Below are 14,641 nucleotides of genomic sequence, written 5' to 3'. Positions count from 1 at the left end.
CATCTCATCTAGGCCGTGGGAGGGCTTCCTGGAGGAGGTGATCTCTAGGCTGAGACTAAAGTCCAGGTAAGACTGTGTACAAAGTTTGAAGGTGCTGTGGAGGCTCCCAGGGCCTGGGGGTTCCATGGTGATGGAGCCTGGAGACAGGGTGGTCAGAAGGAAGGCTCCCAGAGCCCCGCCCCGTGAGCTTGGCCATAGTCAGTCGCCCACCTTAGACCACTTCAAGGGGACTGGAAGGGACACAGAACACCTCTGAGGAAGTTGGAGGGTCATATGGCCAGCTTACACCCCAAATGTTCTTACCTTGATGGGGGCTGCAAAATGGTGATTTTCTACTTCATTTTTCCTCTGCATTTATTAGCTGTCATTTTTTCTCACAACGATCTCCTCTGCTTTTAGAAATAGTCATTGTGGACTCATGGGTTTCAAAAAACATGTTCTCATTCATTATTGTCATCTTTAAAATTTTTTTTTATTGTGGTAAAATACACAAACTACCGGGGGTGCCAAAAAAATGTGTACAAGTGAACACTTTGGTCAATGTTGTTCAAGCAGTTGTTCGCCGTCATCAGAAGTGTCTGGACGCTGATGGTAACCACTTTGAGAACCTCTTGTAATTGCAGAAGTCAAACATGAGTTGTATTCATCTTTTGTTATCGGTATATATTCGGTATTACAATTTAATAGTTTTTCTTAAAATATCCATACATTTTTTGGCACCCTCTGTAATTATTGTTTCAAACATTTGTGAATGTATAGCTCTAGTATCACTCTTACACTCAGATGGCCCCAAATTTGGCCAGTGGCAGCCCCTTGACAGTGGCTTCTGTGTCCCTTTGCCTAGTCCCAGACGTGTTTTAGGGCAGTCTCTTACTTTGTGGTACAATTCCCAGGCCAGCTTGGAACCCCCGCCCATGTCTGCATCCAGCCTTTCTCCGCGGCAGTGGGTGTGCTCGCTGCGTCTCAGCCCCCTGGCGCAGAGCTAGGAAGCACCAGCACACGTTCCTGGGGAGACCCCTGTGCTACCCCACTGTCTCCCTTGAGCACAGAGCCTTTAAGATGATGCTGGGAAGGGCCCACAAAGGGGGCTCAGGACTGGAGTTTCTAACATGGGTGAGGCCCCCCATCTGTCACTGCAGGGACCCCTCCAGGGCTGCGCCGTGGATGTGGCAGGAGAGCATAGACACACCCATGCCTGGGTAGGTCGTTGGTCCAATCATGGCTGGTGACCATGCGTTTCTGGTCTTCTTAAAAACAATTGATGATGGCAAGTTGGCAGAAGATGCAAATGGTGCTGATGGAGAGGAGGCGCTAGCTAGATGTCCACGCCTCAGGTCATCATTCTACAGGAGGTACCTTCCGTCCGTTCCCACATGTATCCGAGCAATGACTCGGAATGACACATACTGATGCTTTCTGTTGTTTCCATCGACCGGGTGTTTTTCTCCCACCTGTATTGGTCTGCTAGGTCTGCCATGACAAATGACCACAAAGTGGGTAGCATAAAACAACAGACATTTCCTCTCTGTCTGGAGGCTGAGGGACCACCTGTCCCAGCTCTGTCCTGGCTCACAGTGGTTTCTGGCCATCTCTGGTGTCCCTTGGCTTGGAGAAGCACCACCCCAATCTCTGCCTCCATGTACACAGTGTTTTCCCCGTGCACATGTCTGTCCAAATCTCCTGTTTGTGAGGGTAGTCATGACCTCGTTTTAACCTAATCACATATTTAAAGACCCCATCTCCAAATACAGCCATATTCTGAGGGACTGGGGGCTAGGATTTCAACGTGAACTGGAGAGCACAATTCAGCCCATCACACCACTAAACCGACCCGGGAGACACACCAGCACACCCCTGTTTATATATCCCTCGCATATTTACAAGAATATCTCCGGGCTAATTCCCAGATGGGTGACTCATCTTGGCGGTTGCTGACACTTGGGTCCCCTACATCTTTGCCACAAATATGACCACCACATGTCTTCCCGTTGCACCCATGAACTTTTTCTGGTTTGTTTCTTGCAAACCAGTGAGGTGAAACCCGCTCACATGCATTTGGCTGGCGTTTATTTCCTTTTCTCTGAACCACCTGTTCACTGTCTAGTTCACCGTTTTTCTTACAGATACATAAGGGTATTTTTATATACATAGAAACACGCAGGACATCTGGCAAGCATGCACGTGGAGGGGCCTTCTCCACGACGCAGTTTGTGTGCAGGCAAAGCAGGAAAAGGGCCCCTAAAATCTGGCTTGTGGAATAGAGGTGGGCAGAAGGGAGGTCCAAACCCCAGAGGGGAGCCGGGCACCAAACTCCACAGTATATCCAAGCCAACCGCCAGGCTCTCGGAGTGGCCTATGCTCAGGAGCCCTGGCCCGGGTGGAGTCCGGGAAGGAGAGGTCAGGCTGGGGTTCCCGCGGAGGCCGCAACCTTGGGCGAGGAGGCAAAAGCGCCGCGCTGATCCCGCTCTCGGCCACTTGGCGGCGCTAAGCCTCTGTGGGTTCCTCCCTCGGGGTGCTCCCTAGGGTGGACTGCGGGAGGTGCGGCGGGCCACCCTACGGGGGCGAGCAGGGGCACACCTGTGGGGTCGCAGGCTCCCCGACCTCCCCTGGCCTTCCAGCTGAGGGCGGGGTGGGCGGATCCTGTGCGCCAAGAGGCAGTGGCTCCAAATCCCCTCTTGGTTCTTCCTCTTAAAGGTTAAGAGGGGAAAAAAAGCTGCCCTGAGCCGTCGTGGGAGGGGCAGGGCTGAGGGGTCAGCTGGGCTGACGCTGGAGCCAGGCCTGTTGCCCAAGGGCACGTCTGGAATGTGGGCCCCGCCCTGGGGAGCGGGAGCGCCGCCTGACAGAGCTCTGTGGGTGGGAGGAGACACCCCTTCTAAGTGGGCTTATCACTGTTGTAATGCCCTGGTAGGCAGATAGAGAAACTGAGGCTGGGGCCAAGCTGTTCATTTCTTCTATCCACTCCCCAGCTTTCTGGACTGGGGGGCCCTACACATAATGGGGTGTTCACTGCAGGGAGGGCAGTGGGGTTCATGGTGGGGGTGATCTGATGCGGAGCTGCCGCTCCCAGGCTGGAGGGCGCCTCTCTTCTTGCCTCCCAATCCACTGGTCTTGGCCTCCATCTCACCGTGCCGCCCGCCCCCCCATGGGGTGCTCAGGTCCCCTGCCTCAGACGGCCAGCCCTGCCTACTCAGTTCCCCCCATAGTCACACCCTCATGCTCGGACAGTGAGCCCCACCAGCCTCGTGCGCCTGCCTGCCCGCCCGCCCGCTTAGGTGACTCTGGGGGCGGGCCCTGGGCGGGGGAGGGCGGGAGCCCAGGGAGCCTTAAAGAGCTCCCCAGGTCCCCGCCCTTGCTGCTGCAGCTCCTCACCATGGCCGAGACCGCCAAGCTCCAGCTGTTTGTCAAGGTGCCGGGGTCAGGCTGGGCTGGGGAAGGCCTCGGGGAGGGGTGCTCTGCGGGGCTCCACTCTCCAGGGTGGGCTGAGGGGTGGGTCTCCACAGCAGTATCTGCACCCCTTCCCATGGTGGGTGGGCTCAGGCAGCCCTACGGAGGCTGAGTAAAGTGGGGTTAACCTGGGGGTGAAGGGTCAATGAGTCATCTCCAAAGGGGTTGAGGGTGGCCCTGTCCCAACTCCCAGCCTGGGCTCCTGGACCCAGTCCAGCAATCCTGGAGAAAAAGCCCCCCTCCAGGGGGAGGTGACAACCAGGCAGCCAGTGGCAGATGCCCAAGTAGAGCTTGGGGGAGACGCCGGAGGTGGGGTGTGTGTGGCTGGCCCAGGCAGCTCCATTGGTGCCAGATCTGCGGGGCCCAGTGTAGGGACTGCCAGGCCTTGGACCCTTCCCCACCCTCAGGGCTTGGGGCAGCAAGTGTGCTGCCAGCCTCAGTGCCCAGTTGGCGTGTGAATCACTCAGAAAACAGCTCACTCGGCCCACCCCACCCTTGAGAGCAGCCCGTGGGGCCTGGAGCCCAGGGCCCTGGCCTCTGCCCAGGGTCTGAAGATAAGGGTCAAGGGGCCAAGCCTCTGAGCCCTCACCCAGCCTCCAGGCTTCCAGCAGCTCTGTGCCCCTCCCCACCTCCTAGAGACCAAGTCAAGGGCTCTCACCGGCCACTTGCTGAGGCCGTGCCGGCCCTAGCTGGAGCCCTGGCATCGCTCCTGTCCCTTGGCAGTGGCAGACCAGGTCCCACCCAGCCTGGTGGCAGGATTCTTGGGTCTGCTCCCTGCCCTGACCTGACACCCCTCAACTCCACCCTCCATAGGCAAGTGAGGACTGTGAGAGCGTGGGACACTGCCCTTCCTGTCAGAGGCTCTTCATGATCCTGCTGCTCAAGGGTGTGCCCTTCACGCTCACCACGGTGGACATGCGCAGGTGAGCCCGCGCCTGAGGGACCCCTCAGGGTCCTCTGTCCCCTCAGGCTAGCCACTTCCCCTCCCTCGTGCCCACAGGTCCCCAGATGTCCTGAAGGACTTCGCCCCCGGCTCACAACTGCCCATCTTGCTGTATGATGGCGACGCCAAAACCGACACGCTGCAGATCGAGGAGTTTCTGGAGGAGACGCTGGGGCCGCCAGAGTGAGGGCCGGGGCACGGCAGGAGGGGCCCACAGGGAGGACCCCCCAGGACAGAGCCCAGGAAGGGAGCTGTGGTGCCTGCGGCGCGAGGGTCTGACACGAGTTCCTTCTCCACCCCAGATTCCCCAGCCTGGCGCCCCGCTACAGGGAGTCCACGACCGCGGGCAACGACGTCTTTCACAAGTTCTCCGCGTTCATCAAGAACCCAGTGCCCGAGCAGGATGATGGTGAGGAGGGTTGGTAGCCGCGGTGACGATGGGGGGAGTTGTGTCCCAGACCGGGCGTTCACCGAACCCCCTGCCCCCGCCCCAGCCCTGTACCAGCTGCTGCTGCGCGCCCTCGTCAGGTTGGACAGATATCTGCGCGCGCCCCTGGAGCACGAGCTGGCTCGGGAGCCGCAGCTGCGCGAGTCGCGCCGCCGCTTCCTGGACGGTGACCAGCTCACGCTGGCCGACTGCGGCCTGCTGCCCAAGCTGCACATCGTGGACGTGAGCGCGGGCCGGGTGCGGGAGGGGGCGGGGCGCGCCCTCTAGGAGGCCCTGACCCCGCCCACGCCCTTGTCCGCAGACTGTGTGCGCGCACTTCCGCCAGGCGCCCATCCCCGCGGAGCTGCGCGGCGTCCGCCGCTACCTGGACTGCGCGCTGCAGGAGAAGGAGTTCAAGTACACTTGTCCGCACAGTTCCGAGATCCTGGCGGCCTACGGGCCCGCCGTCCAACCCCGTTAGTGACCCCGCCTCTGCCAGCCCCGCTCTTTCGTCTGCAGCCCCATAAAGCCATCTGTGCTCCAGTGAGCGTGTCCGCACATCCCAGGGACCAGAGGGCCACGATTTTTGCCACCCTCAAACCCCGACCGTGGGACGCTCAGTTTCAGATGACAGCCCAGAATGACAAGAGGCAGAGAGCCCGTTGGGCGGGGCGCAGCCCATCCCCCTCACACTCGACAGGGACGGCGGGGACTGGATTGGGCTCCCAAACCAGTCAGTCCAGGACAGGGAGGCAGGATGGCCAAGGAGGGTGGGGAGCAGAGCCCTGCCTGGGCACCTCGGGGCTCCTGGCTAGTGGGCGGGGTGGCCCGCATTCCTCGGCCTTGCCCCCAGGGGGCAGGCCACTCCCCCGTCTCCCGCAGGACCTACTGTGTGCATCTTGTCGGGTACTGGAGGCTAGGCCCTGCTGGGTGGGGTCTGGAAGAGTGAGGTGTGTGCCCCGTGGGGTGGAACAGAGTTCCAGCCTTGGGAAGCCCTGGCAGGGCCCTGCACGGCCCTCAGTTCCTGGGCTGGCCAGACAGGAGCAGGTGGGCAGTCGGGGGAGCTTGGCAGCTCCTCCACCAGGGAGCGAGCGCCTCATCCATCCGTTTACATCCTGTGGTCCCATGTCCAGATCGTAGGCTGAGGGGAATCCCTGATCCCTCTCCCCAAGCCATCCCCCAGGAGCCAGAGCCAGGCCATGACGTCTGCCTGAGGAAGCCATTTATTTGATGGGGAAGGGGCTCAAGGTCTGTTGCCGCTGGACAGCAGGATGGGCAGGTGGACGTTGTGAGGTCTCAGGGGCTGCCCGTCCCCTCATTCCAACTCCCAGCAGGATCACTTTTTGCTGCATGTCATAGATCATCAAAATCTACACCACTGGCTGGTTTCTTACTGGGAAAGAAGAGGGGGGACGTCATGGAGGTGTGGAGGGAGGGACAGGGTCCAGGGCTGGAGCCTGGGCACAGGAGAGAGGGGCAGTGGGTGGGCACCTCTTGAAGCCAGGGTTGATGAGGGACTCTCCAGGACACCGCCTCCTGACGCCAGGCCCAGGGTTGCCTTTCTGAGGATCCGGGTCTGGGGGAAACCGGATGGGGGAGCACCTGAATCCAGGAGGATGCCAGGGCCACACCCCCCTCTCCACAGAAGAACCAGGCTCTGGAGCCTGAGTCTTGTTTGGGGGAATTGAGTCACAGAGGAATGAGCACAGCCCCAACCGGTCACAGGGGACAGGCCTTACCTGGTAAGAATTGCTGAGGCCCCACCAGCCGAGCGCTCTTCCTGGGGCTGGCAGCTGTCTCCTCTGCAGGTGGGAAAACAGCCAAGAATGGAGGCACGGAAAGGGGGCCCCCGGTGAGGCTGCGGGGTGCCCACCCCCATTCCACCTGTTAGCCACCGCTCCAAGCTGCACACGCGCTCTGCCAGGCCCAGTGTCAGTGCCTGCAACTTGGTGGCTGCCTCTGGGCCTGGCACCTTGGAGAGGCTCAAGTCCAGTGCCAAGGGCCCCCCTGCAACGGTCAGGGAGGCTCCGTCTTCCTGCAGGGTGAAAGCCACAGCTTGCTGCTCACAGGCTGCCCTGGGAAAGGAGGGGTACTGAGTGCGGTGGCCAGACCCACCCACTCCCCACCCACCCTTCTTCCTGGCTCAGAGCTCACCTGAACCTGCGGGTGATGTCCTCAGCTGTACTCAGGCCAAAACGGGCTTTCTACAGGGCACAGAGGCTAGTAGTTACCATCTGTCCAAGAGCCTAGAACCACTGAGGACACCCCAAACCTGCCCAAGAGCTACCTGGGACCCCAAGGCAATCAGCACTACAGCTACAGAGCCAGGGGAAGGGTGCCCAGACCGCCCCCTACCGCCCATAGGTGGCCCGCACTGCAGGTATGGGGTGCTGGGGGCTGCCAGGCACGCCCAGGAGCCCCGTTACCCACGAGGGCCGCCAGGCTCTCCGGCGTGAAGCAGGTGCTCCAAAGCTCCGCGGCGTCTGTCACACTGTGGGGGAGGGGCTGTCAGGCAGGACCGCCCGCAGAGCTGCCCACTCCCCGCCACGGACCCCGCCACTCACTAGAGGTTGAAGCCGCTTTGGCCTTTGGCCCCAACTCCTTCCCCCTCGCAGTAGCACACGAAGCGCGCGGGCCCGGGGCCCGGCGGCAGCGTGCAGAGAGGCGGCGACAGCAGCGGCGGCGGCGGCACCGGCACCATGGCACCTCAGCGAGCTGAGGCGCTGGGACAAGGCGCCTGCGCTGGCGGCCGGCCGCGGGAACCGGGGGCGGGGCCTGCACCGGGGAGCGGACCTGGGGCGGGGCAGAGCAAAGCTGGGCCCACGTGGGGCGGGGCTTAGGGTCCAGGCCCGGCCGGGAAATCAGTCGACCCGCGCCAGGAAGGCGGAGCCGGGAGGGTGGAGCCTAGGGTGAGAAGTCCGGCCGGCATTGCTGAGGGCGGGGCTATCTGCTCGGTGCTCGGTCAAGGGGCGGGGCCTCGGGGCGGAGTTCAATTGTGGGGCGGACCCCATGTCTTCTGGGCGGAACTTAGTGCGTGGGCCGTGGCTCCCCGAATGGCCTGTCTCCAGCTTGGACCCCGCGGGCACCATGAGCTGCTTGCACAGAGCAGTCGGGGCTCCAGCCCTGGCGCCCTGAGAGATGCCCCTTCCAGCCTGATAAAAGTGAACCGGCATCTTAGGATGACTAACCATAGAGCTGGGAGGACTGTCGGACGAGCTGGGCCCCTTGTTAACTCTTTAGTCCTGACTTCCTGTTTAAACTTTGTGGTAACTTCCGGGGAGGGATGCGTGTATATTGAGGCTGAGTCGGGAAGGCTTGTTGTTGTTTTGCAAGTGGGCCCCTGGGTGTGCTCTTCCTCTCACTGCTGTGGTGGCTTTTGCTTTTTATTTTTCCCGAATAAACGCTCCTTTTGGCGGACTATCTAAAAGGCTATTTTTTTAACTTTTTTTTTTTTTTATTGGGGAAGGGGAACAGGACTTCATTGGGGAACAGTGTGTACTTCCAGGACTTTTCCAAGTCAAGTTGTCCTTTCAGTCTTAGTTGCAGGGGGCGCTGCCCACCATCCCTTGGGGGACTCGAGGAATTGAACTGGCAACCTCGTGGTTGAGAGCCCCCTGGCCCACGTGGGAATCGAACCCGCAGCCTTCGGAGTTAGGGACATGGAGCTCCAACCGCCTGAGCACCGGCCCAGAAAGGGTATTTTGTCCAAGTAACATTTTTTGGGTCCACTTTGGGATCCAGAGAAGAACGAATTCTGGCGGCTTGTGGGTTTGGGAACTCACTGAGCTGTTTGGACGCGGTGCTTGTGCTCCTTGTCTTGGAAGCCTCCTGGATCTGAGCCAAAGGGCTTTTGCGTCTGGCGCTCTCCAGGTTTTACTTGGGAGTTATTTAAAACATTTTCTGTTTGTTGCTGTGTGTGTGTGTGTGAATGCGTTAAAGGCCTATTTGTTTATGCCGTGTGAGTATTCGTTGTGGCACGTCGGCTTGAATTCTTCAGAAAGCAAGCCGTCCTCTTAGACAAAAACTGGCCTTCGCCTAATATCCCTTTGGGGATACGGGTTATTTGTACCGAAATCGGTCAGTTGTAGCTGGTATTGGAGCATGCTGCCTCACTGAGAAAGTTAACAGAGTGCCACTCGGCCCAGCTGGTGACCGTGAACCCCCTGAGAGTTGGGTTATTTCCCGGACCTGGCTCTAGCCTTCCATCTAGTTCCCAGTGATCAGACTGTTCCAGAGAGAGAGTGGGGCGGGTGGAGTGTATTTTACCATTAGTCTTAACGGGGTGCTTGAGTTGTGGGCTGATTTTGGCGACAGGGCACCCTTCTTCTCTTAGTCCATGTGGAAACTGAAAGACAACCGCTCGATCTACCAGTGCATCAAGCAGCTGATGTATCGCCTGGAGCTCAGACAGGCCGTGTCAGCAGCCGCCTTCCGAGGGGGGCAGGCGGCGCCTCATCCAAGCATCGGAGGATGGGAGGGCGAGCTCACAGGGCACAGGTAGGGGCGGGGCTGGCTATTTGAGCTTTCCCACACTCCTGGCCCCTCCCCCGGGGCTTCAAGTCCAGACTGGTGTCAGACGGAAGGAAAAGTACTGATGAGCCATCACCCAGATGGAACAATTATCAATACTTGGAAGTATTTGCATCTGGTATTATTTTTTTCTGAACTATTTACATTACAGATTGTTGTCCTAAAAGACAAAACAAAAAAACAAAAAAAACAGTCAGTTACATACCAGCAGAAATGGGAAACAACAAAGAGTTGGAATTTGAGACATGCAAGCTATGAGAAAACCATGAGCAAGTCGGGAGAACAAAACAGGGGAACCTTCTTTTATAGAGGAAAGGAGGGAGTTGGGAAGGACTTTTAAAAAGCGTATTGGAGGGAACGGAGTTGGAAGTGTCTTGGTTACTCATTGGCTGGTTTGTGACAGTCTCTCGTTAGCTGGGCTGCTCGCAGGCAGGGCGAAGAATCTTCCACCTGCTGGGGTAGTAACCTAGAAAACACCTGTTGGAGATGCAGGTGTCTCGTCCTGTTTGGGGTAATTGAGAATGAGTGGCAGGGCAGGAGAGCTAGCTTCCCCGACAGGCCCTCCCACTACAATTCTGGCAGAGGTTTCCTTTGTTAATTTTCATAAGATACTATCCCATTTTACCCTCAAATTCTTTAGGACGTGTCTTTAAAGAACAGTGACATGGCATCAAAGTTGGCCTGGATGGGGACCTGGGCCTGGCCTGTGGACACCCCAAGCAGGGCGAGGATAGAGCCGACCAGCAGTGTCATCAGCGTTGTGGAGGACGGTCCCGGTGACTGCATGGATTGGGGAGCAGGCCTTGATGCCCCCAAGATGCTCCTGGGAAGCTGGCCTGCCCGCCAGGACACCCACTGAGATGGGATCCTGATGAGGTTTCCCCTGAAGCACCCTGGCCCATCCCGTGTTTCCTCCTGCGGAGGCCGCCGGATGGCCCAAAGCAGGTCCTCTGGGCTGTTGGCTCCCAGCCTTCAGCTCAGGCACAACCCCCAATCCACCTCCTTCCCAGAAGCTCACAGTCCTTGGTGTCTCAGCAGGGCCTGGATGAAGTCTGCCCAGGTGGGAACCTGGTGGACCCAGGACAAGGGCCTGGAAATGGCCCAGCAGGAGGCAAGGGGCAGGTCTGCAAGGGAGACCACACTCTGGCAGGGTTCTGTGCTCTTGGGGGACAGCAAGAGGCCAGTGGGCTGGGGGCCGCTCAGCTAGCCAGAGGGGATGTGAGATTGGTCTGACTCCAGCCCGCTCGGTCAGTCTGTCCCAGTTGGGGAAGTGGGGTCCAGACACTCCAGCCACCCCCTTCTTTGTCTCTAGAAACCCTTATCTCTGCCCAATCCGAGTGTACTAATCCTGCAGCTTCAAAACCCACCAGGGTGCAAGCTCCCCTGGGCCTTGGGCCTCTCCTGGCTGGTAAGGGTCAGACTGCAGCTGGAGGGACTGAGGGGAGGTCAGAGTCGCGCATGGAGTGGATGGGGTCTGATGGCACGTCCCCTTAGCAGTCCTTACTTCTGACCCGGCCCCCCCACCCCACCCCACCCGAAGCAAACACTATTGAGCCCTGGCCCACCCCTCCGAGATGTTATGCAGAACAAATGGATGGTCAGGTCCCCAGGGAGCCAGCCAGAGCCAGGCCCAGGGCAGTGACGGGTGACTATAGGACAGACAGATCGCAGCCAGGCTGCTGACTTGCTTCCAGTTTATTCTCAGAGGCAGGATAAAGCCGAGGGGCAGAGGCGGTGGTGGGAAGAGCCAGGGCTGGGGTCTTGGAGCAGAAGCGAGCAGGGCGGACTGGCCAGGTCCTGAGGGCTGGGGTCACCTGGCCGAGAGAGCAGGGCTACAGCTGGAGCAGGCAGTATGGCCCTCCCTGCGCCAGGGTCTCCAGACTCCTTGGGGCTCCACGCGGCCGGGGAGTGAACCCCCCCTCCCAGGGCCTCGTCCCCTGACTCAGCAAAGGGCACCAGCCTCCTCTGACCTCCCCACACGTTCCTGTCCCATCCTCCAGCTACTCCTATCCTGAGCAACCCTCTGAACCCCAGTGGAGACCTCTTCCCCTTGGACGGGCCCCTGTCTGCCTGGGACCACCCTTGCATGGTGGAGTGTGTATGTTTTGAATGAATGATGAGAGAATGAATGAATCGGGACTGTTGGGTGAAGCCAGGCCACAGCCTACCCACTCACCTATTTGTGCTACTCCAGGCACTTATCTGCCAAGAAAGAAGGAGGGCACAGTCATCGCCCTGGGCCAGGGCCACTTTCCCTACCAGGGCTGCCTGCATTTACCCCACCCACAGCCCTGGAGACTTGGTCTTGGTTGACCCCCAAAACTGCTGAGTCCATCACTCCACCCCTACCTCAGGCACTGCCTCTCCAGACAGAGGGGGTTCTGTCCCCACCTGTCTCAGAGTGGGCTGCCTGCCCCTGCTGAGGCCTCAGGGAGCCCCAATGTGCTCGTGTCCTGTGTGTCCACAGCGCCTGTATTCCCATAGGCACCCCCACCCCATGGGTTGCATTTCTAGTGCCCACACCCCACCAGGCTGGGGACCGACCCCGGTATCCTGGGGACTGACTGAGGCCTGGCATACACGTTGGGTACTTGGTGAATCTGGGGAGGGGGTTTCTGGGAGAAGAGGCATATTCCATGTCCTACCCCCCCCCCCAGGGGCTGTAGATCAAGGTTACCTGGTGAGAACAGACTGCCCCCCTCTAGAGGCCACATGCTGCTCAGTGGCCGTGTGGCCAGGTGAACTCCACCCCTGCCCTCCCCTCAGGAGATGGTCTGCCTCTAATCAGACCTAATCTCTTCCCCATCAGACTAGCAGCCTGCTCACCCATTTGGGGCAGGAAGACAATGGTGTCCTCGGTGAAGCCCTGGGCCTTGGCGAAGGTAGTGAATTTCTCCTTCACTTCGGCCCTGGGGGTCTGGGTGCGGCCTGGGGCATGAAGGAGAAGCAGGGAAGGTCTCTGCTCTGCTCCCCCCTGCCATGGGTGCCCCTCTGGGTCCCGGGCTGGGGGGGCACGTACTGTAGAGAAAGGCCACGTGGGTGTCCTGGCCGAGGTCTCTGGAACCCACGGTGTACAGCAGGGCGTAGTCCTCGTAATCTGTGTCCACCACCCACACGGCACGCGTGCTGCCCCAGCCTGGGGACCCCAGACCACCCGGTCGGTCGGGCAGTCGGGGACCTGCCCCAAACCTCTGGCCCAGCTCAGGGTGGGAGAGGGGTGCCCTCCACGGGCTGGCTGTGGGAGCGGACAGGATGCTCTCCCTTGGGCTGGCTGCCTTCTCCATCCCTTCCCCCATTTGGGCAGGTGGCCAGCCGCCTGCTTTCTGCCTGCACAACCCATGAACTCTGCAGGGCCCCGTGTTCCCAAAGCAGGAGTCCTGGGGGCCGCAAACACGCAGGCATCTCAGAGGACGAAAGATTTCCCAACGGGGGAGCCATCCCTGGGGGGAGTAAGGAGGCCGTGTGCGCGCAGCAGGAGCTGCCTGTGTTGGCCTGCCTGGTCAGCAGGAAGCGGGCAGCAGAGATTTGGGGAAGTTACATCCTGGGGCAGGGAGGGGCCCTGCAGGACATGGCTCCGAAGTGGGTCCTGAGCTGGAGAGACAGGGTCCCTGGGCCACCATCCTGAGCTGGGCACACCCAGGCCAGGCCTTGGACTCGCTGACCTTGGTGGAGTGGCTCTCATCCCACTCATGCACTGCTGAGGCAGGGGGTTGGCCAGCAAGTGTTGCCCAGGGCTGAGCCCAGGGGTCCGGAAGGGGGTCCCCACTCACGGGGACTCCTGTAGCTGTAGTAGCCCGGCGTGCCCGCTGGCTGCAGCAGTAGAGTCCGGGTATCACACTGGTCTTTCCTGTGGGCAAGTGACCCTTGGATCAGGATCAAGTCCTGGTTGTCCCTAGGGCACCACCGCGGGGAGGGGCGCTCTCGGCCCCGGAAGCCCGCCCGGCTGTCCCACCTGAGGAAGGTATTGGTGAAGTTGAGGCCACCGTCCGCCATCGGGACCACCACCGACTTGCACACGTACAGATGCTCCTTTTTCTCCAGCAACCAGCTCGAGTTGGAGGCGAAGCCCGAAGTGAACCAGCGCCCCAGGAACTGCGACGAACAGTCCCCACCCGGTCTGCCAGGACCCTCGCGGGCCCACGGGCGTGGCACCCCTGCCCCTCCGCGTCCAGCCTCCAGCCCGGCCCCGCCCCCGTTTTGCCCGCCCCCTCCCAGGACAGGCCGGGGCCCAATCCCCTGCGCCCAGGCCCGCCCAGCCCTCCGGTGGAGCGGGCGGCAGACGGCGGGGAGGGCTCGGCTGGCTGCCCTGGGCCTGCCGCTGGACGTCTGCGACGGTGGGGGCGGGGCGGGGGCGGGCGGACAGGCACCGCCGCGTCCCGGCGCAGACCCCGAGCGTGCGCGAGCCCCCGGCTGTGTGTATGCAGGGCGTGCACCCACGCACCCTGAGGTTTCTGTGGCCATCCGCTGCGCCATCCCCCTGCGTCATCTCCATCTGCGCGCTCGCGCACGGAGACCTGTCCTGGGACCCTGGTGTGGAACGTATGCCTGTTTCCTCTGGATGTCATGAGCTCACGGGGGTGACTTTGTTTGGATGGCGAAGGCACGCAGGTGGCCCGCGTGTCTGCATGTGCCATGTGCATACTCATGGACACATGTCCTTCGGGTGGCCCTTGGAGGTCAGCCTTCTCCTTCCACTCAGCTCCTTTCTTCCCAGGGAGACATCTCAGCTCCACAGAGCACCCCCCTCCCACCTTGGGGACGTGGCAGGGGAGCATCTCACCTTGTCCTGTTGGAAGTTGGGCTGTGGGGAGACCTGGGCTTCTGCCCTGGTCTGCAGGATTCCCAGGGCCCCCAGCAGGCCCAGCCCCATCCACAGCGTGTGCAGAACAGCCATTCTCCCCGAGCTGAGCAGGTGTCTGGGGTCTGGTGGCAGCAGTTGGGCAGTCAGAGAGGCGGACAGGACAGGCAGTGGCCACTGGGGATATCCCTATTTATGGGCCTGGCTTGGCCTTCAGACCGCCCACTGGAGGCTCTTGATGGGGGGGGGGGCGGTGAGACGCATTGGCAAAGCCCAGCTGCAGCTTTACCCCCCACAGGGCTACTTATGTAAGAGGTTCTAACCAAGACAGGCTGGGCCCTGTCACTGGTGGTTGGGCGGGAGAGGGGCAAGGGGACTTCTCACGGCTGGTCCCTTCTTCCTGGTCCCTTCTTCCGTCTGAGACTGGCCCTGGCCCCCGGGGGCAAGGGGAATGTGCCTTGGTGCTACCCTGCCTCTGGGGCCACTGGTCACTTCCCAC

General features: G+C 60.5%; 3 protein-coding genes across 5 annotated transcripts; 1 reads left to right on the top strand and 2 right to left on the bottom strand.

Annotated features, from left to right (window-relative positions):
* Positions 1 to 3,303: 3,303 nt before the first annotated feature.
* On the top strand, positions 3,304 to 6,190 carry CLIC3 (chloride intracellular channel 3). The gene is made up of 6 exons (XM_081067552.1): positions 3,304 to 3,406; positions 4,258 to 4,367; positions 4,445 to 4,570; positions 4,690 to 4,796; positions 4,882 to 5,057; positions 5,137 to 6,190. The coding sequence occupies exons 1-6, from the start codon at positions 3,371 to 3,373 to the stop codon at positions 5,293 to 5,295; spliced, it is 714 nt and encodes a 237-aa protein (XP_080923678.1). The 5' UTR covers positions 3,304 to 3,370; the 3' UTR covers positions 5,296 to 6,190.
* Positions 6,069 to 7,515, bottom strand: PAXX (PAXX non-homologous end joining factor; the record flags this gene model as incomplete). Of its 3 annotated transcripts, none has more annotated exons than XM_081067554.1 (7): positions 6,069 to 6,207; positions 6,306 to 6,390; positions 6,554 to 6,616; positions 6,699 to 6,889; positions 6,969 to 7,018; positions 7,245 to 7,305; positions 7,379 to 7,515. In XM_081067554.1, 7 exons carry the CDS (start codon positions 7,513 to 7,515, stop codon positions 6,168 to 6,170), a joined length of 627 nt encoding a protein of 208 aa, XP_080923680.1. In that variant the 3' UTR covers positions 6,069 to 6,167. The 3 variants fall into 3 exon arrangements, with proteins under 3 accessions (XP_080923680.1, XP_080923681.1, XP_080923679.1); XM_081067555.1 differs by having other exon boundaries at positions 6,085 to 6,203; XM_081067553.1 differs by having other exon boundaries at positions 6,085 to 6,203; positions 6,554 to 6,889.
* Positions 7,516 to 11,021: 3,506 nt separating this feature from the next.
* PTGDS (prostaglandin D2 synthase) lies at positions 11,022 to 14,322 on the bottom strand. Its single transcript, XM_081067557.1, has 7 exons — positions 14,125 to 14,322; positions 13,297 to 13,436; positions 13,115 to 13,191; positions 12,364 to 12,480; positions 12,171 to 12,272; positions 11,521 to 11,546; positions 11,022 to 11,158 (listed from the first exon to the last, which is right to left on the bottom strand). The coding sequence occupies exons 1-6, from the start codon at positions 14,236 to 14,238 to the stop codon at positions 11,530 to 11,532; spliced, it is 567 nt and encodes a 188-aa protein (XP_080923683.1). The 5' UTR covers positions 14,239 to 14,322; the 3' UTR covers positions 11,022 to 11,158; positions 11,521 to 11,529.
* Between the last annotated feature and the right edge of the window lie 319 nt (positions 14,323 to 14,641).

Source organism: Rhinolophus hipposideros (assembly GCF_964194185.1).
Source record: "Rhinolophus hipposideros genome assembly, chromosome: 11".
Lineage (NCBI taxonomy): Eukaryota > Metazoa > Chordata > Mammalia > Chiroptera > Rhinolophidae > Rhinolophus > Rhinolophus hipposideros.
The sequence above is the reverse complement of the archived record's forward strand: the minus strand, read 5'-3'. Positions and strand labels throughout refer to the sequence as shown.

Excerpts from the sequence above, each read along its gene's own strand:
- CLIC3 (XM_081067552.1), top strand. The coding sequence starts at position 3,371 with ATGGCCGAGACCGCCAAGCTCCAGCTGTTTGTCAAG. Across the intron at positions 3,407-4,257 it reads AGCTCCAGCTGTTTGTCAAG|GCAAGTGAGGACTGTGAGAG; the intron begins GTGCCGGGGTCA and ends CACCCTCCATAG. Across the intron at positions 4,571-4,689 it reads GAGACGCTGGGGCCGCCAGA|ATTCCCCAGCCTGGCGCCCC; the intron begins GTGAGGGCCGGG and ends TCTCCACCCCAG.
- PTGDS (XM_081067557.1), bottom strand. The coding sequence starts at position 14,238 with ATGGCTGTTCTGCACACGCTGTGGATGGGGCTGGGCCTGCTGGGGGCC. Across the intron at positions 13,437-14,124 it reads CCAACTTCCAACAGGACAAG|TTCCTGGGGCGCTGGTTCAC; the intron begins GTGAGATGCTCC and ends TGTTCGTCGCAG. Across the intron at positions 12,273-12,363 it reads CCACGTGGCCTTTCTCTACA|GCCGCACCCAGACCCCCAGG; the intron begins GTACGTGCCCCC and ends TTCATGCCCCAG.